This window comes from Plecotus auritus (genome assembly GCF_963455305.1).
Source record: "Plecotus auritus genome assembly, chromosome: 5".
NCBI classification, from domain to species: Eukaryota; Metazoa; Chordata; class Mammalia; order Chiroptera; family Vespertilionidae; genus Plecotus; species Plecotus auritus.
In genome coordinates, this window is record NC_137776.1 from 16,984,913 (window position 1) to 17,012,491 (window position 27,579).

A 27,579-nucleotide genomic window follows, 5' to 3' on the forward strand; every position below is an offset into this window, starting at 1 on the left:
CTATGAATTATTGGACCATTGAGGACATGTATTAAAAGATTGAACCAAGATTTGGGGACACAGGCATGTGAAATAGAGGGGAACATAGCAGGAGACAGAATATTAATAGATATGTTCTTGAATAACAATCTCATCCCAGAGAAGTTTTTTAAGTGACAGCTGAAAGGTCACCTTAAATATTATCCTTGAAGACATTCAGTGAGAAGGATTAGGGCTTATTAGAATTTTCTAATAGGCCAGATTATCACTAGAAGTGAAATAGTTCAAACCATGAATACAATGATTTACATGCAACTGAGGAAGCCTGCTTTCATCTTGAATTGCCTGGGTAGTTTATATTAAAACATCTCTGATCCTCTGAATTTCTTTAGTTCTCCATTTCACGTTTTCTTTTTCTTTTTTTAAATATTTTTTTATTGATTTCAAAGAGGAAGGGAGAGGGAGAGAGAGAAACATCAATGATGAGAATCATTGATTGGCTGCCTCCTGCACGCCCCCTACTGAGGTTCGAGCCCACAACCTGGGCATGTGCCCTTGACCGGAATTGAACCCAGGACCCTTGAGTCCACAGGCCAACCCTCTATCCTCTGAGCCAAATCAGCTAGGGCACCATTTCACTTTTTCAATAATATGTGATTATCACTACTATTCATTCTGTTATTTTCTATATAGACTATACTGATTTGTTCTTTTAATTCATCAATATTCTATACATTAACAACACAATTGAGGTTTTTAAAAAATTATTTTCTCTAAGAAGATAAAAGCACAATGCAAGTTGAATATTCCAGACTGACCAAAATTATTTATTGCTCTTTTAATTTAAGGATGTTGATTAACCCATGGTAGAAAATAAAGAGTGGTGCTTGGGTTTGAGATTGTCCGTATTTTATCCTTGTCTAGAGCAGGAGACACTTGGTTTGTGTTACATGAATGCAATTCAGAGAGAAATGTAGATATAAAAAAATTCAGGGAGTCCTCAGTCTAGAATGGTCTACATTGTTTTGTTTTTCTGAATGATGGTAAACAGATCTGGACATGGGTGTTATAAATAAGTTTCCAGCCAGTCTTCCTAAACAATGCTTGATCTGTAAAGAAAAAGGGAAATGAGTTAGATTTTTATTTTAATGTGAAGTGCAAAGAAGAAAAAGCACAAACGAGCCAACACTTCCAAGGTAAACTATTTCCTCGTTGTAAGAACCTGGTTGCAAGTGCTTAACTTTGACAGTGATAACATGGTTTTCTAGAGTGGTAATTGTTAAAAACTACATGTTATTCAGAAAACTTAGGCCCATACTTTTATTAGTGTTATGTTCCAACTAAATTAATTAACTGTTCTGGATTGTTGACTCTTCATTGCATACTTATAGTACAAAGATAGGATTTATATATTAAACTTCTGAAGTTTTTGCTTATAAACTTATACAAAATGATCTATTTCTAAATAACCCATTTCAGGGAGTTGAAGTTTTCTGGTTCATATAAATAACTTTTAAGAAATAATACCAGTTATATCGACAGACTATAAAGTGAAGCAGTTAAAGAAAATTAAAAAATCAAGGAAGTCTTAATAGTAAAGAGGAAATATATATACCTTGAGAGCTCCATTTAGATAGACATGATATGCTTGACAAAAGCTGTAGGCACAATACAGACAGTTTTGAGTTAGGAAACAGTCAAATTTAATAAAAAAAAGAGGTTTTGAAAGTTACTTCAATCCTAATTAACCTTAGCTATAACACTGGAGCTTATTTTTTATGCTCTGTACAGCCTGCTATACATATTACTGGATTTATGGCCTTTCCCCTGATTTTATAAATTTAATTTTTGAGTAAGGGGCACATTCACATGGTTAAATATTTCTTCTTTACAGTATGGAAGAGTTTATAACAAAATAAGTTTCTCACCACTGTTTCCCAGATATTTAGTTTCTCCTTTATAGCTAAGTTCATAGAGCTATTAAATGCATATAAGAGAATACAAATATATGCTTCTTTTTAAAATATATATTTTTATTGATTTCAGAGAGGAAGGGAGAGGGAGACAGAGATAGAAACATCAATGATGAGAGAGAATCATTGATTGGCTGCCTCCTGCACGCCCCCAATGGGGACCGAGCCTGCAACCCGGGCATGTGCCCTTGACCAACATCAAACCTGGGACTTTTCAGTCCATAGGCCAACGATCTATTCACTGAGCCAAACCAGGTAGGGCCAAATACATATTTATAATTTTTTTTTTACAGGAATGATGGCATACTCTGCAAATTCTTTTGCCCTTATTTTTCTCACTTAGTAATATACCCAGTATATTGGAGACATTACCATAACTGTAAACTAGAATGTCATTATTTTTTAGGGCTGTAGAGTATTTCATTGTGTAGAGCAGTGGTTCTCAACCTTTCTAATGCCGCGACCCTTTAATACAGTTCCTCATGTTGTGGTGACCCCCAACCATAAAATTATTTTCGTTGCTACTTCATAACTGTAATTTTGCTACTGTTAATGAATCGTAATGTAAATATCTGTGTTTTCTGATGGTCTTAGGTGACCCTGCTAGCGGTTCTCTGATGTAGAGCCTAAGACCATCAGAAAACACAGATATTTACATTACGATTCATTAACAGTAGCAAAATTACAGTTATGAAGTAGCAACGAAAATAATTTTATGGTTGGGGGTCACCACAACATGAGGAACTGTATTAAAGGGTCGCGGCATTAGAAAGGTTGAGAACCACTGGTGTTATTTAATACATCCTACATTAATGAACATTAAGTTGTTTAAATATCCTATCTAATAAAGATGTAATATGCAAATTGACCATCACTCCAACACACAAGATGGCCGCCCCCATGTGGACACAAGATGGCCGCCACAAGATGGCCGACAGGGGAGGGCAGTTGTGGGTGATCAGGCCAGCAGGGGAGGGCAGTTGGGAGGGACCAGGCCTGAAAGGGAGGGCAATTGGGGCTGATCAGGCCTGCAAGGGAGGGCAGTTAGGGGTGACCGGGCCGGCAGAGGAGGGCAGTTGCGGGGGACCCAGGCCTGCAGGAGAGGGCAGTTGTGGGGGGACCAGGCCTGCAGGGGAGGACAGTTGCGGGGGACCCAGGCCTGCAGGAGAGGGCAGTAGGGGGGACCAGGCCAGCAGGGGAGGGCAGTTAGGGGCAATTGGGCCAGCAGGGGAGGGCAGTTGGGGGCGACCAGGCCAACAGGGGAGGGCAGTTGGGGACAACTAGGCTGGCAGGGGAGGGCAGTTAGGGACAATTGGGCCAGGAGGGGAGCAGTTAGGCATCAATCAGCTGGCAGGGGAGTGCTTAGGGGGTAATCAGGCTGGCAGGCAGAAGCGGTTAGGGGCAATCAGGCAGGCAGGCAGGTGAGTGGTTGGGAATCAGCAGTCTTGGATTGTGAGAGGGATGTCCAATTGGAGAGGGTTCAGGCTGGGCTGAGGGACAATCCCCCTTCCCCCATGCACGAATTTCGTGCACCAGGCCTCTAGTATACAAATAACCATGTATCACTCATTTCACTTGACTGCAAGAATGTCTACATTCCTTGAAGTAGATTGTTAGAACTGCTAGTACCCCATCACTATGCAAGGATCTAAATGATTTACATTCCCAGCAGGAATGCATAAGATCAGCTTTTTCCACACATTCTTCTCACCCCAAAGTTTGGTCAAACTTTTAATCTTCAGCAATCAGCTTATTTAAAAATGGTATTTCAGTGTAGTATCTATCTGCATGTCTCGTGTTATTAATGAAGTTTAGCATATTATACTGTATTTGTATATATACTTTCCTTTTCTATGAAGTGTCTGTTCATGTATCTATTAATTTTTTGATTAGGTTGTGGTCTTTTTATAAATTTATAATTGTTTTTTATTAGGAAAATGAGCTCTTTGCAATACTGATTGCAAAAAAAATTTTTTTTTTTTGGTCTGCTGTTTGTCTTTTAACTTTACTTCTGGTGGCTTTTCCCATATAAATTAAAAAACATTGTACGGTTGAATTTGTCAAAATTTGAAGTGCCTTCTGGGCTTTATATAAATATTAGAGAGGTCTTCCAATTCCAAAAATTATAAAATAATTCTTCTGTGGCTTTTATGCTTTTTGCTTTTACATTTAAATGCTTGACCTATTTGGAATTTATTATGGTATAAGGTGCAGATCTGATTTAATTTTCTAGATTACTATCCACTTGTCCAAACAGTATTTGTTGAATGATTATTCTTTTATGTAATATACTTATGGTAATAACCAAATTTAAAACATTGTCTATGGAAAAGAAGTGAAGTTTAATCAAGATTGCCAGTGAAGGTGTGCTTGGCTGAGTACTTTCCTTTTCTCCTGTCCTCTTCTCTCTCTCTCTCTTCCTTCTTCTTTCTTCCCCTCTTCTCTCTGCTTTTCTTTTTTTTTACTTTCCCTCCAGTCATCAGACTTCACAAGTCTAAATTTACATGAAATCTAGCAACAGCCCTGCCAGTGTGGCTTGGTGGTTGAACATTGACCTATGAACCAAAAGGTTACAATTCGATTTCCTGTCAGGGCACATGCCCAGGTTTCAGACTGGATCCCCAGTAGGGGACATGCAGGAGGTATTCAATCAATGCTTCTCTCTCATCACTGATGTTTCCATCTCTCTCTCCCTCTCCCTTCCTCTCTGAAATAAAAAAAAAAAATCTATCAACATAGCTTTATTGAAATGTGACTAGATTAGCCTTTTAGGGGAATAAATAAGTTTCTCAATTTTATTGGAAAATTTTAATTTACATGTTATATCGTGCAACTTTGTTTTGCATCTTTATTTTGTGTAGTGTGTTGCTTTCAGATCCTCTGGGTGAAGCTGCTGTAGATTGGTAGCAGGAAGTAGATAATTGGTCACTATGAAAGGACTTTCATATAGTAGCATGCCTATCATTAATGATGTGACAGTCACTAATAACTAAACCTCTTTGGCCCTCAATTTCCTCATTTTCATATTGCTTTATGTAAAGGATTTTAAGGTCTCTCCAACTTTAATATTCTAATAAATTTTATTCTAACACAACCCTGTCTATATTAAAGAGATGTGATAAAGGTCTAACAAGAAAAAGTACACGTGAAAACATATTTTAAGCTGTATAACAATATACAAGAGTGCTAAAACCCACTGGAATAAATCATATATATATATGTATATATATATATATATATATATATATATATATATATATATTCAAATCTTCACAAGATATATTCAAATCTTCACAAGATATCTTTTAAGAGTTAGAGTTATTATATAGTTCATTGATAATAAGTAGCATGTGTATGTTCAATAAGGGAGGTGAAGAAAAAGAAATTATTTTAAGCTCAAAAGGAGTCCATAATCAATCTAATCATTTAAGAGATGCGGTAACTACCAGAGCACATGAGATTGTACCTTCATAGTTGATGCATCCATTGGAGTCTTCTTGACCTTGCAACAGCGTTTCCACTTCTTCCTCTCTCATCTTTTCACCTGATGAAGCAAAACTCTTTGTTCAGAAAGGAGGTCAGAGAATATTTTCAAAATTCCACCATAAGTGATTAGTTTGGAACTCCTGGAGACTATGACTAAGGTCTTAGAGGATAGGAACCAAGCCCTTCCTATTCCTCTCCCACTTAGTAGGTTGTCAATAAATGTTTCTGAGTGAATGAATTAAGTGCACATTATACACAAATATCCAAACTATATCCTATAAGAACTACAGTGTTTTACTATTCATTACCAGTAATTTAAGTTACCATTTTCCCCAAACTCACTCATTGACATTGTAGTCAATTGAAATGGTCGTTAACTTTTGACTGTTCTTTTACATTTTTCCTTTGTAGTCTTTTCCCTTATCTACCTTGGTTATAACATGATTCCCCCAAGTCATACTCCTTCTTATATAGTCTGTCCTACTAATTCCACTAAAACAAATTTCCTTACCCAGTGTGGCTAGAACGTGACGGAGTTCAGCACCCATGACTGTGCCATTGCCTTCCTTGTCAAAGACACGCAGACCCTCAACAAAGTCTTCATAAGTGCCCTGCTCCTTGTTGTTAGAAATAGCTTGCATCATGGGAAGAAATTGTTCAAACTCAATTTTCTTGACATTCATCTCTGGAAGAAATGGCAATTTGGAGAGTGTTAGCAAACATAAAATGCCATCTCTGAGTCTCAAATTAAACGTGAAAGTTTATTCTAGATGACCTGAAAAATCTTCATACAGTGTAAATTTCAATTGGTAAGTTGCTGATGAGAAAAATTTGGTAATAGTTAGTAGCCTAAGCCCTGGGGTCCTAGTCCTTGAACTTTTATCTCTAATCTACTGTTTACAACTATGTGATTATGGTCAAGTTGATTAACCAGTTTGTGTCTCAGCGTCTTCATCTCTAAAATAGAGATATTTCATAGTATTAGTATGAGAATTAAATGAGATGACACAAGCCAAGTTTGTTACAATACCTGGGACAACTGAGTACTTAATGTTAGCTGCTATTTTACTAGTATTGTCAATTTAATATTTTTTTAAAATATATTTTTATTGATTTCAGAGAGGAAGGGAGAGGAAAAGAGAGATAAAACATTGATGAGAGAGAATCATTGATCGGCTGCCTCCAGCACACGGCCCCCCCCCCCTTCCCCCGCCCCCGCCACTGGGGACCGAGCCCACAACCCAAGCATGTGCTTTGACCAGGAATCGAACTGAGACCTCCTGGTTTGTAGGTCAATGCTCAACCACTGAGCCACACTGGCCAGGCTTAATTTAATATTTTTATAAATACTAGGGAAGCTATATAAAATTATACTGATACAATAAACCCATTATCATGTAAATATAGTAACTTAACTGAACTTTAATATATAGTCCAACTTTGTTCTGAGCTTTTGTAGGGCCTTCAATTTCTTTAAATTTTACTAATTTTAAAAAGAAGCTTATGAGGAAAGTGTCAAATGTTTTGTGATCTTCTGACTTTTCTGTAGTTTAGAGGCCTGCAGATGATAGGACAGTCTTTAGTAATTTTTGACAAGGTGAATCATATTCACAGTAAATGTAAAATAGACTATCCAGATGTATGCAGTGTATAGAGTTATGTACCCCTAAAATCAAAATTCCCTTTTACTAGTCTTTCCTCACAGAATACAAACCTAGTATATTGAGTAATAGTAAAAAGATTGAATTGAAATGCTGAATAAATGAATACTTACTTAATAATTCCATTAAAAATGGATGTTTGATAAGTTAGAAATGGCACTTAAGAAGGAAGACTTGACTTACTATTCTTTGACTTTATCTCACTCTCTCAGCTATTATTTTGTGTGATTTACCTGGAAATTTTCCTCTAAAGAAAATGAACTGTGATGAATATTCCAGCAGACTGATTTAGAGTTAGGTGTTCTTGAAGTAAGTGTTTGTTTTTTCTTTTTGCAACACAAGAAAATTGTCATTTTAATTATCAAAGAAAAAAGAAGTTATTTCTTTTCTTTTTTTCCCCTATGGCAAAGATAAACAGCCCACATGTCCACTTGAAAGAACGTCAATTTGGTCGTATTGTTGTTGTTCGTGTGTTTGTTTCCCAATAGACTATTATATTTTGCCATGAACCTTTGGGAATCAATTTTTTTTTCTTGTTCTAGACTGAAGCCTGGGTTTCTGTGTTGAGCAAATAAGTTCTGCAATTTTGCCACTCATGTATGTCATTGACTTTGGTCCCATGATTTAACTTGTGCGACTGAATGCAGGTTTGGCTTAGATTTTCAGGTCTTTCTGTAATTCTCTGGACATAAAAAAAATACTCTTATTAAGATGTCATCCTGTTTTTCTTAATTAAGATAGCTGAGGTTCCTTTAAGAGACTTACAGAAGCAGGGTGTCAAAAGACAGGCCATTGGGCAAAGTCAGCAGGTATTTTCTGTCTCCTGAAAACATTGATTTCATTTCTCTGGCTTTTATCAGAGTAGATATCCTCTCGGGGTGTGCTATTATAATTTACTTGGAGTTATTTGCAAAGTGCATTATGTTTTAGTCATATTTAACATCTTTGTCAAAATGTAATTTTGCCTTTGAAGGTTTGAAAAAATGTGTAGATTTGGGTTTTATTTCATTTCATTAACCTTTAAATTATGAGCATTAAGATAAGATGATGATAATGATGTTAGCATTAAATATTATTTCCTCACATTAGCATGAAATTTTATCAAGCTTGCAAATTCTCAAAGGAAGGTTAACTTACTTTATGAGGGAAAAAACTGACTCTAGCCAAGTGGCACACTTACCATCAAAAGCCAATTAAGTCCTATTCTGTGAAACTTATTTCTTAATAAATCTCTCTTACTCTGCAACACACACACACACACACACACACACACACACACACACACATACACATTTCTCAACTTATTGGGAAAACATGGGGTTTACCTTCATTGGTGGGATTTCCCAGAACCTTCTTGACCTCTGCATTGGTGGGATTTGTGCCCAGAGCCCGGAGGACATCACCAACCTGGCTTAAGGTGATTTTGCAATCACCTGTCCTGTCAAACAGGAGAAATGCCTCCTTGAAATCTGTAAGAAGCAAGAAGCATTAGGGGGCTTTTTTTTTTTCTTTTCTACCTCAGCCCTATAAGTTAACCCTAATTTCATCAAAGATCCACTTCAAACTCTCCGCTATTTTACAAGTATTTCCAACCACTGATGTTGTGATTGCTAGATTCTCCCTTTTCCTAGTTCAGACAATCACAGACAAGCCCCTTCACTTGGGGGCTATTTTAAAGCAGCATTTCCCATTTCAAGTCATATGTTATTATTAATCAGATATGGAAATTGGAGCCTATAGTCTTATTTGTTCATATTTTCTTCATCTGCGTGGGAAGCAGGAATGGGTTAAGGAATTCTGAGGCTTTAAGAATTCCTTATATAACCTCTCATATAATTAATATTAATAATATTTTAAGAAAACAAATTTTTAAATGGGGTTGTGTTTATGAGGTTAACACAAACTTCTCAGATTACATGGAAAAAACCTCCTCTTGAGTTACAAATTTCCTAGATATTCTCCTTAATTAGTTTTCTTCAGGAGTAACTTCATTTTTTTCAGAAAAAAAAAATCTAGAAAGGTGAGACGAATCTCTAAATTCTCTAAGTGGTCATTTAAACACGTCAATGTGTGACTATAATAGGCTCCTAGTATAATTTATTCAGAAGGAGGAATATGTGTTTGGGTCTGTTGCTATGGTAATCTATTCTTTTTTCAGATTATACATATGACAACATCTTGCTATGTTAGCATTAAGTACACATTTCCTAATGAAAATTTTATGGAGATAATGGCAAATTCACATGCACTTTTGAGAAAAAGTACATATGTCGTAAATACTCTGCCTAGTTTCTCCCAATAGTAACATTTTGCAGAGTTATTGTATACTATTGAAATCAGGGTATTCACATTGATAGACACCACCAACTCTATTCAGATTTCCATTTTACTTGTACTCGTGTGTGTGTGTGTGTGTGTGTGTGTGTGTGTGAATAAGTACATATTCTTAAAGTGAATTTTTTAAATCATGATCACTATATTCCTTACTTTTCCTAAGTTTTGTCATTCTCCTTTAATAGAATGGTTTTGCCTTTCAGAATTACATTAAAAAAGAATTAAGGCATGTACATCAAAAAGACAGAAAGAGGTACCACTATGGATTAGGGTCCAGTAAAGACATTTTAATAGAACCTTCTAAATTTAACTAAATGAATTTCCTGGGGAACCCAAAAGTACTGATGGCAACTTGTTGGAGTTAATACTAACAACACTCAAAAATCATTTGTGAGTGAAAGAGGTGAAAGCAGTCTTCTTTTAGGCCATTAGCTGTTCAGGATCAAAAGATACCTTCTGGATAGATTACTCAGCAAAATACCCTATTTTACTGTTCCTCCATCCACTAATCTAAGATTGAACCAGACATTTTCACTGTCAGCTACTGTGATCATGTTTCCCTTCTTTGCTAAAATTTCCCTCTCATATTCTCTGCAATTTGACTATAAAAGATCATTTCCCTAATCTAAAAACATGCCCCAGGCACTGTGGGGTTATTAGTCAAATATTGTTTCATCTTTCTAAGGGACATGCGAAACTGAACTATTCCTGGTACTGGCTCCAGGCTTTCATGCACAAATTGCTCAGCGAGCTCACTATTACCCTGGTCAGATGCTTGATATAGAAATAGGAATTTTATGGGCTGTAATAGAATCTTCCTGACATTAAACCTTCTGTTGATTTAAAGGCTAAGGCCGGAAAGATATTGTTCTTTCTACCCCAGAATTTTAAGGCTTATGTTTTTCTCTTGAAGAGTCTAGACGCAGCCGTGGGCAAACTATGGCCCGCGGGCCGGATCTGGCCCGTTCGGCTGTTCTATCCGGCCCTCGGAGCCGAAAGAGCGGCGGGTTCTCTTGCTCTCCCCTCTGCTCCTTTACTTTGAATTTATATTAGTTCACACAAACACTCCATCCATGCTTTTGTTCCGGCCCTCCGGTCCAGTTTAAGAACCCATTGTGGCCCTCGAGTCAAAAAGTTTGCCCACCCCTGGAGAGCATGGGTTAGCAAACTCCTGCCTAGGGGCTGGCCACCTGTTTTTGTAAACAAAGTTGGAATACAGCTATTTGTATTGTCTATGGCTGTTTTCATCAGCAACAGATCTGCGTTCTTTTTACAGAGACTGCATTTGCCAATGAAGCTTAACATATTCACTCTTTGATCCTTTCAGAAAAATATTTGCCAGCCCCTTGTCTAGACCAATACTGCTCTAGAACTTTCTGTGATGATTGAAATGTTCTATATCTGGGCTGCCCCAAAATGTAGCTACTAGTTACCTGCAATTCTTGAGCACTAGAAGGCAATTACTACAACTGTGGGAATGGATTTTTAAATGTATTTATTTTTAACTATTTACAGTTTAAATTTAAATAGCCACATGTGGTCAGTGGCAACTCTACTGGACAGCATAGGAGGACTTAGACCTTTAGGATGCTATGATTTTCTATTTGTTATTTCTTCTTTCCTCCAAACCTGTGAAACATTCAAATAGAGCAGCCTTGAGAAAAACTACTTAATCATTAAACAAGGAAGTAATCAAAGGAAGTCTTAATTCCTTTCTGAACAAATAGGATTTCCATTTCATTTAAAATGCTACTAAGAAACGTTCGTTTTCCTGGCACAAGAGAAAAACCAGTCCACCAACACCAATATTTACCAAACTCTGTATCTGAAACCTATTTCATTTATGAAGTAATAGGTTGCATAGTAATAGTTTAATAGGTTTAAATTTCCCTTCTGTCCCTTTAAGAGTTTTAAAGTCTTTTATTGGTTGGTCCTACCATAGTTTGGCTTTCAAAATGACCCTATAAAGTAGATATTTAAGAGGACTGGGATGTAGTTAGCTGAAAATGTTGCAGCATCACTGGTTAAAAATGTATCAAAAATCAAACAAATTACAGTAGAAGTACCAACTATTTTGAATAAAAAATAGTCCTTTGTAGTATAATTTTATAGGATATTTAGTTCTGTAGTCATGAAGTTATCTGATTGTTCTACATGAGGCCATCAACCATGATGTGGATACATGTGTCTGTACTACAGCGACTATAGCAAATATCCTCTTTTTCCTGAAATGATGTTTGAATATGAGATAGTCCAGACACTAAAACACAGGAAACTGTGGAATTCTTTAGGTGGAGAACTGAGTCTTTGAATAGGTCCTTATTAATCACCTATATGTATAATTACATATTATGTACCATAACATGTCTAATATAGAGACTTATATGACCAATATTCTAAGTTACATATCATACACCTAATTTTTTCTTCAGTTCTATAGATGTATTCCTATCTCACTTTATTTGAATACGTGACACTCTCACTCCATAAAACATGCCTCAGTACACTTCTAGTGAAATAATAAGATCTTATAGGGCCCAGGATTCTTGGATTCCAAGACTGAAAGGAGAAAAAAATGGGAGTGTTAGGGAAAGTATTCTGATTCTCTTGAATCGTAAGAGTTTAAGTTTTTTAGTTAGTAACTGTTTTTATGAAAGAAATTCTAATGAATTTAAACTAATACCAGATTTTGATCCTATCATTCATTCTTAGATTCCTTGAGCGAGTCTCATCCCCTCCCTGGGAACCTGTCTTGTGTCACTAAAGGCGGACCAGGAGACATCTATTGTTTCCCCCCACAGTTTATGACAAATACTCTTCCCTCTTTGTCAGTGAATTTACTTTTATTCTATATCTACTTTACCCATTATTTCTCTCAATGCATTATAATGCCCATTGAGATTTTGTAGATTTGGTAATTGGCAGTTTTATAATAATTATTTTATTTTCCAAATTGAACAATTCAGACTTGCAAAATCTCTCTTTAAGTATTTAATTAACAAATTATCCATCCAAAATCGACATCTTTTTGGGATATATATATATATATATATATATATATATATATTTAGAAATCATGGCCTATTTTGTAGTGTTTATTGTTTGCTTAAACCTCTGGTCACTAATTATAAGGAAGGGTTGCTTGGGGGTGCTGAGAGAAGTTAGAGTGATTGAGAGCATTTATATTTAGAGTGGCAGCACCAGCAGGGGGTCATTAGGAAGAGCTAATCTCATCCAGAGGGAGTGGGCTTTCCAAATCCATCTTTCTGAGTGTGTGCATATTAACAGCAATATCTTTTAAACTTACCCTCCTGCTGTTCCTGAGAGAACTCGATCTGTTAGAAAGAAATTAACCACAAAGAATATTTTAACCAACCAAAATGTCCTGACTTTACAGTGTATCCAAGCTCATTCCCTGAGTCATCTTTAAAGTAAGCTCCCAAAGTCAGCCTACTTTTCAGAGTTCAGGCATAGCTTGGACACTAACAGGTTGAGCCAGGTAGTCACATGCCTTGGAGATAAGTGATATTTCCAAAACTAGGCAGTGTTCTGCCTACATCTGAAGTAGAAAAGCTCAATTCACTTACCAGCAATCTGGTCAGCACTGAAGGACTGCAGTGGCGAGAGGGAAAAAGAAAAAAACAGCTAGTACTCTTTCAAATGCATTGACAGAATTGAGTGCTGTCTGTCCTGAGATTTTTAGAAAGCCATGTAGGTTTCATAGAATAAGAAGGTTGGAGTCTAGGATAAATAAAAAGCTATTGCAAAAGATAGTTAGGGAATATCTCTCTTTAATGAATCAATGGTTTAACAGAAGCCAAGTCAAATACTTCCTGGAATAAGATCTAGAGTGTATTGAAGATATGTCTAATACAGGTACACTGTTTTAAGAAGTACAGATGCACTGCATTGAAAAGAATCATCACAAGTCGTCCTTCTGTTTAACCACCACATTTTCACTTAATGCATCGGAAGTAGATCACTCAGCTTTAGAAATTGGCATCATTGGATTGTTTTTTTAAGGTGTAATATTTTCCTATAGTTGCAGAGTTTTTTTCTTTCTTTCTAAATTTAGATATAATAAACCTTATGTGATATAGCAAAAGTTGATGAATCATAAAGTACTACTTTGGGGACTAAGTCTTATTTTTCCAGCTGGCATGATAGCTCAAATGACCTCTTCTACCCTCAGCCCACCTCACCAAAAACCCAAAGCAGATTCTAAAGACTCATATTGAATATGCTATCTCCCCAATTCCGTTTTATGTCTGCCTTTTTTCTCAGTAAGATTATAGCCCCTATCTCTTTCCTCCTGCAAATGACAAATACTTTTCTCATAGGACCCACCATGATGGAGCTCCTGGGCTGCAAAACAGCGGCGAAGATGAGTTGAGGGCTGCTCCAATCCCTGAGTGGGGCCACCCTGGCAGAGGCTGCCTTTTATTGCTGGGAAGCTGTGACCTCACAGTTCTATTCAGGTTTCAGAGAGCGAGGTAGCCACTCCCTTTGGAGAGTTCTTTAGCTTTCTTAGGGCAAAGAGGGAAAGGGATCTGTACCCTGAGGGCTATTTTTAGAAAACCAGAAACCATAGTAGACAGCCATAGTGAGCCCAAAGCCCTTCAGTACTTTTATGGTCTTTATCTCTGAGATGCTCCCCCGGAGTGTCTTCCTTTAAGAAGCTTATTTGTTCAGTGGCAGAAGAGGCTCGAATTTCTCTAGGGGACTGGGCTGACCCCTGCTCTCAGTGAATTTTAGACTTTGCAAACTTCAAGTGAGCAAGTCTTGGTATTAATGAAACGTATTGGATAGGACTGGTTTGGGGTTTCAGTAGGCAGCCTTTGTGGAAAAGTTCAGAGGACCTGAAAGGCATCACACATTTTGTGAGTTTCTTAGGATTCACCCAAGTGATAATCTGGCCAATTCTTAAAAACTGCAATTAATTTTTGCAACCTGTATTCTCAGAAGTATAAAGCTTATCTAAACTAGGAATGGTTTTGATCTCTGTTTTTCACCATTCTCCTTTAGTACCCTTAGGGTTGGGTATTTTCCTCCCTCCTTGTTATTTTTATGGTGGCTGACCAGTCAAATTTTTTGGATTTCTGAAGTTCTTCTAGGCAGGAAAGCTGATAGTGTGTGTGTGTGTGTGTGTGTGTGTGTGTGTGTGTGTGTAAGCTTTATTCCTGGTTCTTTTTAAAACAAAACAAAACATTATGCTAAGTGAAATAAGTCAGTCAGAAAAAGCTAAGAAGTATATGATTTCACTCGTATGTGGGATATAAGACTGAAACTCATGAACACAGACAGCAGTGTGGTGGTTGCCAGAGGAAGGGGATGGGGGAAGAAGAGGATCCTAATATAAGGTGACAGCAGAAGATTTGACTGTGGGTGGTGGGCACATGGTGCAGTATACAGATCTTTTAACAGAAACCCACACCTGAAACCTGTATGTTCATGTTGACCATTGTCACCCCAATTAATGTAATAAAACATAAAAATAAAAAATAAAACAAGACATTAATTTATGGTGGTGACATTGGAAAATAACATTATATGAGTTCAAGTGTACAATTCCATAATGCACCATCTGTATATTGTATTGTGTGCTCACCACCCAAAGTCTAGTCTCCTTCTGTCACCATATATTTATAAATCCCCTTAATCTCCTTCAACCTCCCCACTCCCCCCCTTTCCCTCTGGTAATCTCTGTTATCTGTTGATAGACCATTTTTGCATTCTTTTTCTCTCCTTCTATTTGAGATTTTAAAATTTTATGTAAGTTCCTAGTAGAACATGCTGATTTTGTTTCTGTCATGTCAAACATTTGATGGCTCAGTCTATAGACTGAGAAACAAAAGAACCCAGAACAGGGGGCTGTGGGAGGCAAAGCTGTGCTTTAGAATTTGAAAGGTATCCCAGGAAGTGGCTGATAATGGGTTCTCCTGGTAGCTTCTCTGAAAATAGAGGGCACTCTCTTCCTAGAATGGTACTGTGCAAAATGGTACAGGGTAAGATTGGTCTTAATATGTCCACTAATGTTCACACATGTCTATCAGTTTTCTACTTATTTAAAGCATCTCACAAGCATAAGAATGTTGGAAGTAAGTTCTAATGTAAGTACTGTTTCTGCACGACTTTAAAGAAATGGTCACAGGAAGAATGAAGTCTCCCCCTTCTAGACAAATGTATATTTGCAGCTTTCCCTTAAGCATTTAGGAAGAAATCAGCACTTAAAATGTGTATTACTTTTTGTTCAAAGACTACTGATAGTGAAAAAAATCTCATAGGGTCTTGAGTTACAAAATGAGGACTGAAAATATAATTTAAACAATATTAGTACCCAGGTAAACATATCTTCATAAGTAGATGGACACTTTGAGAGAGTTAATAAAAATATTTAAACACTTTGAATCATTAGGGAAAAATAGAAGGGAGGGACAATTGATAATTGTGTAATTTAGAACTTCATGATTTTGATGCAAAAAGTAAAGGCTTTAGAGAAAACCATGTTTCTTTGTGTTTTTTTTCAGGCTTGTAATTATATGTATTATGTTATTAAATTTGAATTGCCTATGAGTAATATTGAGAGCTAGCATATATCTTTAGTAGAGCTGATAAATGTAAATAATACAAAGTAAACTCATCAAAGTTGCCCTACATAACGATCATTTTCTTTTCATTTTTTTTTTTTTTTGAGTAGAGATGTGTATTCTTGAGTACATATGGAATATGGTCAATTTGTATAAAATCTGTTGAATATACTGGGAAGTCATTTTAAAAGTTATGTTTATGTTATGAAAAAGCTATTTCTTACCACTTGGATATCATGTAGAGGTTTAATATTATTAAAATAGAGAGATAAGCAGTTGCCAAACTATTTAACTTTATTTTTTCTCTGAACTTTATCATGTAGAGAATGAGAGTTTAGGTTTTTTGAATCTATTGAGAATCAAAGTAAAGATTTAAGCAAGTTATTGACAACCGTGGAGAAGGCTGCAGTATAGTCTAGTCCAGGGAATAAACTACAGTTTTCAAGTTAGAAAACCCAGGTGCTGTGCTCATAGCATAAATGGGAAATGCTATTTATTTTCTGGTACACTTTTACAAATGACAAAAACTTTCTCTGGCATCTCTTCTGGTGTTATAATGGTGAAGTAACCAGCACACCCCCCATTTAAAAAAAAAAAAATAACCAGCCCTTTGAACATGACTTTGACAAATACAGAATTGCAGCTGATTTTGAGCTCAGTTTGCTATATCATCATTTGGTTTATTTTAAAAATTAGATTTAAGTCTCTCTTCTCATAGCTGTTTCTTAGAAATTAACTATTCTTCAAAGTCCTGATAAAAGATCCTCCTCTTGAAAAGAACCTTTTCTCTCTGCTTACCTAGCTCCCTCCTTCCACTCAAAGATGACCTTTAACCTTCCGATTGTAAACTTCTGGGTAGCACAGGTCATTATGAAAGCCTTTGTCCGTGATATGAACCCAGGTGCAGGCTTACTCCAACCTCTCCCTCTTGGTGAGCTGCCCTTGCCTTTATTCTTTGATGTTATCCCCCACAATTATAAAATACCTGCCTACATTAGATGAGCAACGGATTTTCATTAAGTTAAAATCATTAGAACATATGCATAGTAAGCTCCTCCTTCACACATAAGGTCCTCCTCTAGGGTATTATATTCCCTGAGGGAAGAGACTTCATCAGTCCCTTCAAAGAGCTCACACTCTAGCGGAGGTGCTTACATTCTCCTTTGACACGCCATCTCCAGCCCTGAGAACTGGCAAACACATAGTAGGCATGCTCATCTTGATTCATTGATGTATGTGCCTTTAGATTTCCAGAGCCTTTGCTTAGATTCTGTGTAAATGTTTATGATCAAGACCACTACTTTGCAAACCCTCAATTTGTTTTAAGTTTGTGTTTTTCCCATTTCCGCCTATGTACTTGTATTAGGCAGATAGTAAAACAACTACATTCCACATTTTTGTGAGTCATATACTGTTTGGCTTTGGATTTAGGTAGGTAGTAGTGTACAAGGTACTGGTACTAAATACGATTTTTGTTGCAATATTTATAGGTCTTTTCTCACTTTGAGAAGCATTTTTCTAAAAGTAATCATGAAGTTTGGTTATCTGATTAAAAAAAGATAAAGTCTCTAGTATATAGAAGGAATTTAAAGGAAAAATGTAAAATGCATTTAATCAAACAGGCTCTGGAATTGATGTATGTTATGATTTTGTAGTATTAACCAATGTCACCCCAATAAATTTAATTAAAATATTTTTAAAAACTGCTAAAAAAGATGTAGTAAAACAAGAAGAGCTATAGTAAAAGGTGATTTGGGAGATATGTGTTGTTGATATGAGGGAAAATGCCCTAGGAAGGAACACAGACCACGGTCTTTAAACAACTTCATCATCATTGAAGGTACTTGGGACTGATCACTGGTGAGGCTGAGTAAAATAGTTAATCTACCAGGGCCAGCTTTCAATCAAGAAAACATCGCTGCATTTAATTAATCAGGTTCTCTGATTTAATGCCTGGCAGAGAGACAAAGATCTGGATGTACGCAAACCCTAAGGAAAACTTTATTAATTTTTCAGGCCAAACTCACAGAGTTACTAGGAATCACTGTAAAATACCAGTAGAACTTATTTTAAAACTTTGAGGTTTAAATTTCAGGATAACTCAATTTAAAGGAAATAAACATTTTTTGTTGCATTGTTTTTATCTCAACAAAGTATATACTTAGGCTGGTGACTATAATCTACACTAATAAAAGAGAAAGGTGCAAATTGGCCATACCTCTGTGACACCCACCAGCCAATCAGGAGTGAGTATACAAATTAACCCAACAAAGATGGAAGGTTAATTTGCATACGCAAGCACAGAGCGAAGACTGAAAGCTCTGGCCTGAGCAAAGACTGAAGACTGAAGACTAACGACTGAAGACTGAAGAGGCTTGGCTTCTCTGCTGCAGCTGGAGTGGAGAAGCCTTGCCTCAAGGCTTGGCTTCTCCACTGTGGCCAGAGCAAAGACCTGGGTCCCAGGTGCTGGAGAAAAACCGGTGCCGGCAGCCAGGGGAAGGAAGGCCTATTGCATGAATCTTCATGCAATAGGTCTCTAGTAATGGAATAAAAAGGTAAAATCAAGAACAATGAGAATACAGTACTGGCCCAGATTGTCTAATATGAGAGAGAATAATAGATGGCTATGTTGGATAATTGATCTGAACAGATGAAGAAATGACTAATTCTCTGCAAAGATGCTTAGACTAGTCAACTAAATTCAAGCACATTAGAGCAAAGGCTAAATTACTAAAGTAACACAATTCAGACCTACAAGAATTAACAGAGATACCTATGTAAATTTTAACAAAACATTTAAAATGTGACCCAAGTCTACATTTCAGATTTCTCATCAGCTTTTGCATGGTTAATAGTAGATAAATAAATCTAAAATTTCTTGTGAGTTGTATTTGTTTGCATGTAATTTGTTAAAAATCCACGTTGTATTTTTGTTTTTCCCTCCTTTGATTTTTAAAATATGAACATCAGAAAAATTTGTTGTGTGTGTTATAAGAAACTAGAGGCCCGGTGCATGAATATGTGCATGGGTGGAGTCCCTTGGCCTGATAGGGGCCATCTCACCCAGTCCTGATTGGGCCTGATAGGGGCTGATCAGGGCTGGCTGGCGGGGGTGGGGGGGGAGGGGAGGGGCCACGGGATGTTGGCTGGCCATGGGAGGTTGACTGTGGGAGCACACTGACCAGCAGGGGACAGCTCCTGAATTGAGTGTCTGCCCCCTGGTGGTCAGTGTGCATCATAGTGATTGGTCAACCGTTTTTTTCGGTCAACCAGTCGTAATAGCCGCTTAGGCATGCATATATATATATATATATATATATATATATATATATATATATATATTACTAGAGGCCTGATGCACGGAGATTCGTGCAAGAATGGGCCTTCCTTCCCCTGGCTGCCATCACTGCCTTCGCTTCGGCTGAAGCCGCCTTTCTGCCTTCCCACGCTGCCCAGAGGCCAGGAGCTCCTTGGGCGGTGCGGAACGCCTGCATCATGGCCATGGCATCCCGCCCTGCAAGTGTCCTGCCCCACTCCCAGCTGCTTGGCACCTGTGTATGCAAATTAACCTTCCATCTTTGTAGGGTTATTTTGCATACTCAGTCCTGATTGGCTGGTGGGTGTCGTGAAGATATGGTCAATTTGCATCTTTCTCTTTTATTAGTGTAGATAAGTATCTGCTTTTTCCTACTTATCTGGAGAAAAAGTTCCTTTTGTGACAATAGGTATACGTGAATATTGGCATTACCATTTTAGAGGTTTCAGGTCTTTTGATATAGTGGAAAGAAAACTAGATAGGGATTAAACCATTCAGAATTTTGTTCTGGTTCTCATAACAAATCATGTGTCTTTGGATTAAATAACTTCTCTTATCATAGCTTCCTCAAATATAAACTATTATACTGAATGATTTCTATGGTTGCTTAGGGTACTACAGTTTTCCATCTTTTTGTTAGTAGAATCTATCTCAACTCACTTTTTCTAGTGGAAAAGGGTAGGGTACCTAAAAATACAATTAATATTATTTTGAAGTAGTTTAGTTAAAGAGAATTTAAGCAAAATATAATTTCACACACTGTGTTCAGTTGAGTCAGATGTTTTGTAAACAGGAGACAGTATATAACTTTGGGCACTTGATAGATTCAAAGAACCTCATTCACCACAGTGGAAATAAGTATAAAAAGTTGATTAGAATGTGATTTTATCTTTAGGGAGAAGTTTCTTCTCTGGCTTTAGCTCACCATTATTAATTTATGACTAGAATAGCAAGGATTTATCATCCATATAATTTAAATTTTAACTAGTGTCATTGAAGCCCTTCCTATTTGTATATTATAATTTTGCCCTCCAAATTCTGAGTTGGGTGATAAGCAAAGGATAGTCTTGATTGTAGAAGCAAACTCTAAAAGACCTTCTTTTCATACAAAAAGTATTTCAGTATGAAAAGACTGAGAAGAAAGTGCAGTATCAGCAGACTAAATATAATCCTTCCCACAATTTCCATGAGTCAGATGGTGCTGAATGCTGGTAATTATGGACTGACTTCTAAAGACAGCTTGCCAGGGGTTGGTGCAGTTGCAGCACTAAAATGTCGAGAGGCTAAATTTGGTACTGTCACTTCATGATCTTCTTGACTTGCAAAGATTTCATTATCTTTAACATTGAAAGTGCTACTCGCCATTAATTGGTGAACACATCTACTCCTTTCCACACCGCATTTTACTTCACAAAGACATCAGCCAGTTGTTTGTAATTCAAAATATAATATTAGAGAGAGATACCAATGCCCTTTAATACTTTTCCACTCCATTCCACCTGTTCTCTTTTTTTACAACCTTAGTGTTTGAAAGTGGAAACTTGATGCAGACACTCAGAGATAGTCTTAAATAGTTTCTGATTTGCTCCTGAGGTTATATTCAGATCCCAAATGCATTAATATTACAATTTATTGACATTATAGTTTTATTAAAAATTAACTTGTATTATTGAAAGACCAGAGTAAAAACAGACAAACTCTTATAATTATATAGTGAAAACTTAAAAGCAACTTTTATGTGTCCCCTGCCCCTTTCCTTCTAAATAGAACTTGACCATATGTGTTATCTTCCTCAAACTGGTTAAGATTTTATTATTATACATGTGGCATTATATTTCTATAAATAACCCCAGTTAATGTATGGTTGGGATTTACAGTTTAAACCATGTTGTTTACTTGTAAATAGAAATCTCATACCATTCTCAGAATATTAGCCTGATGGCAAAATTTGGAGGTCAGATTTAATATATGTGTATGTGAAATTAAAAACATACTCATTTAAAAAAATTTAATCAGCTTCACTACATTTAACAACATTTAAAAATAATTTGGTATAACTTAATTTTTTTCAGCTTTATTGGGATATAAGTGACATATAACAGCGATTTTCAACCAATGTTCTGCAAGATGTTTGAAAATGGGCAGTACTTGACTATTTAGTCAGGGCACTGACTGCTTTTCCCTTAGATTGTCAAATAAAAAAAAGGCAACAGCCAACACAATGATAGCTGTCCAGTGTGAATGAATCAAAATTATATCTATTTTTTGTCAGATCAGCAAGAAAAATTTCCTATTGTGCCACAAAATGTTAGTAATTAGTTTATGGGCCATGAGATGAAAAAGGTTGAAAATCGCTGACATATAACATTGTGTAAGTTTAAGGTGTACACGTGATGCTCTGATATGTGATGATTTTGATACTGTGAAATAATTACCACAACAAGGTCAATTAAAACGTCCATCACTCACATAGGTATCTTTTGTTTAAATGAGAACTTTTAAGATTTAGTTTCTTAGCAGCTTTCAAGTACACAATGCAGTATCATTAACTCTAGTCACCGTGCTGTATATGGATCCCCAGAATTTATTCTCTTATACCCTGAAGTTTGTATCCTCTGACCACTTCACTCTTTCCTTCCACTTCCACCCCCACCCCTGGCAATTACCAATCTACTTTCATAACAGCATTGAAAAAAATATACATGTTCTGTTTCCAACTTTTTATAGGAAGCTGTAGCACTAAGGAAGGCTAGGAATCTTCCTTAGTGCCTAATATTCCACCTTCCATGTGTAAAAGAGAACACAACCCATCAGCAACAGATAGATGATAAGATAGGAAAGCTGCGGAGAATAGAACAGTAGTGAACAGTCAAGGTTAAGGCATGAACTTGCTCTGAGGTGTGCTTGTCCCTCCCTCTCGTGGCGACACAGGGCTGTGCAGGGTAATATCAGAGCCACTCTACCTCACGTGCTGGAGCGGAAAATAGTCTCCTTTACACATTCTTACCAACAGCAACTCACTCTTTATAAACAGGAGGTAGGTTGTAGTATGGTTAACACAGTGGACTCTGGATTGGCCTGTGAGGTTAATCCTAGTTTTATCATTACTAGTTATCTGAGCATGGATATAACACTGAACCTCTTTTAGACCCTTGAGTTTCTTTTCTTGCAAAACGAGGCTAAAACAATCTCAGTGCAATGTTTTGAGGATTAAATAGGATAATAGGGCACAGAGTAAATTCGCAAGGAATGTGGTTGTTCTATTATAAAGAACTTTATAATTTTCAAAACCTTTCATGGCCATGACCTTATTTGATTTCCCCAACAATTCTCCTAAGTGGAGCTGGGTTTGTATTAGCCTGGTTAGATGTGAGAAAAATAATTTATAGATTAACATTAACAATCCTGCACCCTGACCAGAATAAGTTATATGTCACAATGTATACATATATTTGCCTCCATTGAATATCCATAAGTAAATAGATGTATTTATTAGGAATGCTATATTTCCACCTTACTCATTAAATTGAAAGTTTAAATTTTCCCAAGCACATGGTCAGTTGTTGCTATGAGGTTTGTTATTGAATGAGTTTCTGTCAATGCATTTTGTACCTTTACCACTTTTTGTAATATCGCCTGCAATCTAGTCAGAGATGACCCGATTGAGTGGTGAATACAATGAGAATTAAAATTTAAGCCACACAATGACAGACATGATTCTTAGTCCCATCACTTCACAGCAATCCTGACATATAAGCTATGGCATGCAGCATGCAAAATATTCACTTACACATTGAAGAGCTTTAAAAATCTAGTAGCATAGTCATTTCATAACTTATTTACTTTTGTTATTTCACTTGATTGCAATTTGGGGCATCAGGTGTTAATTCTTGTGTTTGCACCCACAACTGTGCTATTCAGGGTATGTTTTAATTCCTACCCTTGAGATTCTGTCAGGCAGTGTTCTTTAGTCAGGGCAGTGTTGCTGGAAGTATCATCCCTGCAAAGAGCTCACAGAACTGCCTGGAACAGTAACTTTAATGTTCAAATATCAGCAGAAAATGTGTTTTTGAAAAAGGATACTCAGAAAATCCATGGAGATAAGACATCATATAAGCATTTCCTCAGATATCAAAGGTTTTATGTCAGAACAATTGAAGAAACTGTTCTAAACAAATAACCAACAAATCAGGAGGAAATAAAATTAAAAAAAAAAATCCTCACCCAAGGGCATTTTTCAATTGATTTTTAGAGAGATTAGAAGAGAGAGAAAGACAGAGAGAAATATCAATGTGAGAAAAACGTTGATTGGTTGCCTCCTGCATGCGCCCTGACCAGTGCCCTGGCCAGGGAGGAGTCTGCAACCTAGGTATGTGCCCTTGGCCAGAATTGAACCTGGGACCCTTTGGTCCGCAGGCTGACACTCTGTCCACTGAACCAAATTGGCTTGGGTGGAAATCAATTTTAAAAGCACATTAAAAAAAAAAGACATTTAAGAAATTGATAAAACTAATTAATCTACAAGATTATTCAGAGTTTATGGTAAGCTAAATATATGGCTGTTAAACATGGTATGTTATATGAAACACAGGTACTGGCTGGGAATGATATTGAGGAATTCAATATTACCATGATTATAATACTACACAAAGATCATTACGCTTAAACTTTAGCATTACTCAAAATCAAAAGGACAGATAGATTTCTAAATCATATGATTTATGAAAGAAAGTTTAAAATCCAATTAAGTCTTTTTATTAAGTTTTCAGAAAGTTAATGAACACACAGAATAGCTCTATTAATTTCTTTAAAGTTCATTTTCTCTGCTTGAAGAAAGTTTATAACATATGAGGTAATATAACTAGGAACATCATTAAGTGATTAAAAGCATCATAATATGAAATGTTTTAATGTGCATTTTAATTAGCTTTGTTACCTACTTGGATGAAATTAAGTTTATAAAGTCCTCAAGTTGCATCACATTCTTTGGCCATGTTATCATACCTATAAATACATACTCATTTCATATTGATAAATGAAAATCATTGAAGGCATTGAAATTCCTTCACAAAAATATATTCATTTCATTTCTATTTTCTTTATTTTCTCTTTCTATCAAGAATTGGCTCTCTGAACTGGTTGGCATGGCTCAGTGGTTGAGTGTCAACCTATGAACCAGAAGGTCACAGTTTGATTCCAGTTAGGGCTCGATCCCCAGTGCGGGGTATGCAGGAGGCAGCCAATCAATGATTCTCTCTCATCATTGATGTTTCTATCTCTCTCTCCCTTCCCCTTCTTCTCTGAAATCAATAAAAATATATTATCTATAATAATAAAAGCATAGTATGCTAATTAGACCAGTTGTCCTTCCTTCTGGACGAAGCCACGGTGTGCAGGGGCCGAGGCAGAGGCCTGCAGCTGCGGCAGCAGCGGGGGCCAAGCCCCTCGCACAAATTTCGTGCATTGGGCCTCTAGTGTAAAAAATAATTGGCTCTCTGAATTAAAGTTAAAGGTTAATTTCTTCCTGTTTCTTCCAGATTTACTTAACTTATTTTTGGGTTTGTGCCCCTTACTGGGACCTATCACATCTCTTGTTCTGCAGTGAAATAATGAAGATGGAACAGATCCCATCTTTTTAGAGACTCTGAGGAGTATTTCCTTCTTTTGCTTAGTTGCACTAGTTCATACCAGCTTTAATTCAACCTATAGAGGAAAAGACAAACCAATTTTCTGTGGCTATAAACAAGGAATCCGTTTAATCTCTTGATTAAAAGAGTGATGTTTTGTCTTGTCTTGGAGTCCTCTTACCTGCCAAGCTAAAATTTTATTTATTTACTTATTCTTACACAGTTTCTTAGGGAAGAACATTAATGCCTGTTTTCATTAGTGAGATACTTCTTTTTCTTCTTAAGATAAGGGTACATTTTCCCCTTTCCAGATACTTGTAGTCCCAGATACAAAGAGAGGGGATTGTCTTATAAATCACAATAAATATAAAGAGGAATTGCTTTGACATTAATTTTTATCTTTAATGTTAGGATAGAGCACAGAATCAGAGGATAGAGACAGCCAGAATTACTGGAGTGGCTGTAATCATGCTTACTGTACAATGTAGTCAGTGTGCATCTATACAGCTACATTAACAAGCTTGTGCAGATGAAACATTTGGTTTCCTCTTAATAAGCTGTATGCAGGCAATCCTCATGGCAGAAGTATATTTATTAGGTCTGACATGCATTTCTCTTCCTAAGTAGATACTCGTTAAAAATAATAGTTCCTAACAACAACAAAAAAGTTCCTAACCACCATTATTAGATTCTATGAAAATTTGACTTCAGTTATCTATAAACTCAAGATAAAATATTTATGATAATCTACTCCTATTTTGAAACATAAAATTTCATGTTTAACTGGAACGTTATAAGAATTATGAATGTATTTATTTAACTTCAGCACATATGTCTAAAGATGATCTAAGTAAATATTTATGTTAAGAATATTTTTAAAATATGGAATTATAGTAAAATAGTCAATGAAGTGTTTATCTATAGGTTAGCATTGCCACTGCAAGTAAAGTGTCAAGTTAGCAAAATTCAGATTTATTGTGTACTGAACTTTTGACTTAAGGGAAAAGAGCACGCATAGGCACTTTCACCCATGCGTTTTCCATATAAGGCAGGGTTCTTAGGATGAAGACCTTAAAACTGTCCTTTGGACCAATCTCAGCCCAGTGAATGAGGAGAAGGGGCACATTTGATGGGTTACATCACTGAGAGGTAACAGCCTCATGCATTGCATCATTTTTCTAAAAGCAGCTAACCTTCTGCTATTCAAGAACTGTGATCACAGACAAGTGTTGACACAAAAATTAATCACATTCTCCTTAGTTCAAGGATGCAAGGGCTCAAAGACATCAACTAAAAGCCATACAACCAACAAGTTTTACAGTATTTTTTGTGTTAGTTTCATTTAGAAACAGCTCACACATTCTGAATTAAATCCTGTGTATAAATAAACAAGATGACAGTTATAGTCACTGAAACACTTGAGTCCATAATTGTCTGCACTGCGATCTCATTTAGTGTTGCATCAAGTTTTATTAAGCAAAGCTGAAGGGGAAATGAGCTTGAATTGCAAAAATCTTCTCTTTTTCAGATGAAATAAAGCTGCTGTCAAATAAGGTCATCCAGGACAACTGGGTCTTCAGCTGTTTTAAAATTTTTGGAAATCACTGGAGGGACTCAAACGTTCTTTTTGATATAGCTTTAAAGTAAAGGATCTAGTTTCTATAGAGATTTTATAAAATATTAAACCAAATATTTGTTTAAATATCTGTAAAGCACCTTTACAATTATATATATTACCCGTAAATTGCACTTTAACAACTTAGGGGGGAAAAAGGAAACTAGAGAGCAAAAATATAGAGAAAATACAGGTCCCACATGCAATTACCAGACTCATGGTAATTTTATTGAAGATTATATGTTAGAGTTCATTTATCTTTTAATCAGGATTCTCTCCTCTCCAAATCTACCAGTTCAATTAATAATGGCATTTATCTCGATGAAAAAAATAGACCTTTTGCAAGTTTCTAGAGTTCCCTACTGTCGAAAGATGTTTCAGTGACCAAACAATTCACCCGTTTCATTACCTTAATGGCCGAGAGGTCAATTTTTTCTTCTTTGGGTGGGGCAGGTGCAGGTGCTGGGGCAGGGGCCGGGGCAGGAGCAGCAGCAGCAGGTTTCTTCACGTCCTTCTTTGGTGCCATTTTGTTTAAAAGGATGGGTTTTTTAAAAGAGAGAGAGAGAAGGAGCACCTCCAAAAGAACCTGTCAAATGATTCTTGGAAGAGGAGTGGCAGTGCAGTTGATCCACGGCCCAGTGTCTTGAAGGTGGCCCCAGGGTATTAAGTGGTATAAGGGCCTGCATATATATTTCACTTAGTGCCTAACAGAATCTCACACATGAGGCTGGATTGGACAGCTCGCTAGTCAAGGGGGATGGCATTCCTCCTCAGTCTATAAATGGAGTCTAAAGGGTCAGGGCTTCATCATATTTTTTTAAACTCCTCTTGCTTCCCCCCCCCCCCCGCCCACCTCCATCTATAAAAGAGAAAGACGTATGTCAAAGCCAGTTGCAGATCCTTTGGTGATAGTAAAGTTGATTGACTGATACTATTTTCTTCGTGGAATTATGATTCTGCTGAAGTTGTGAATCTTTTTTTTTTTTTTTCACGCCATGCCT

The 27,579-nt window shown here is 36.6% G+C and overlaps 1 protein-coding gene across 4 annotated transcripts; it reads right to left on the reverse strand.

Moving 5' to 3' along the window:
* Positions 1–27,579, reverse strand: MYL1 (myosin light chain 1). Of its 4 annotated transcripts, XM_080671331.1 has the most exons (8): positions 13,781–13,841; positions 13,021–13,045; positions 12,741–12,768; positions 8,425–8,537; positions 5,950–6,123; positions 5,419–5,496; positions 1,595–1,637; positions 419–1,088 (listed from the first exon to the last, which is right to left on the reverse strand). In XM_080671331.1, the coding sequence occupies exons 1-7, from the start codon at positions 13,781–13,783 to the stop codon at positions 1,609–1,611; spliced, it is 450 nt and encodes a 149-aa protein (XP_080527457.1). In that variant the 5' UTR covers positions 13,784–13,841; the 3' UTR covers positions 419–1,088; positions 1,595–1,608. The 4 variants fall into 4 exon arrangements, with proteins under 4 accessions (XP_080527454.1, XP_080527456.1, XP_080527457.1 ...); XM_080671328.1 differs by lacking the exons at positions 13,021–13,045; positions 13,781–13,841 and adding an exon at positions 26,988–27,579 and having other exon boundaries at positions 1–1,088; positions 8,425–8,568; XM_080671330.1 differs by lacking the exon at positions 12,741–12,768 and having other exon boundaries at positions 8–1,088; positions 8,425–8,568; positions 13,781–14,078.

What these genes read in the sequence shown, in the direction of transcription:
- MYL1 (XM_080671328.1), bottom strand. Translation starts at nt 27,104, where the DNA reads ATGGCACCAAAGAAGGACGTGAAGAAACCTGCTGCTGCTGCTCCTGCC. An exon ending in CTCTCAGGAACAGCAGGAGG is followed by an intron (nt 8,569 to 12,740) that starts GTAAGTTTAAAA and finishes TGCTTCTTACAG; the next exon opens with ATTTCAAGGAGGCATTTCTC. An exon ending in TGGATGCATCAACTATGAAG is followed by an intron (nt 1,638 to 5,418) that starts GTACAATCTCAT and finishes TTGTGCCTACAG; the next exon opens with CTTTTGTCAAGCATATCATG.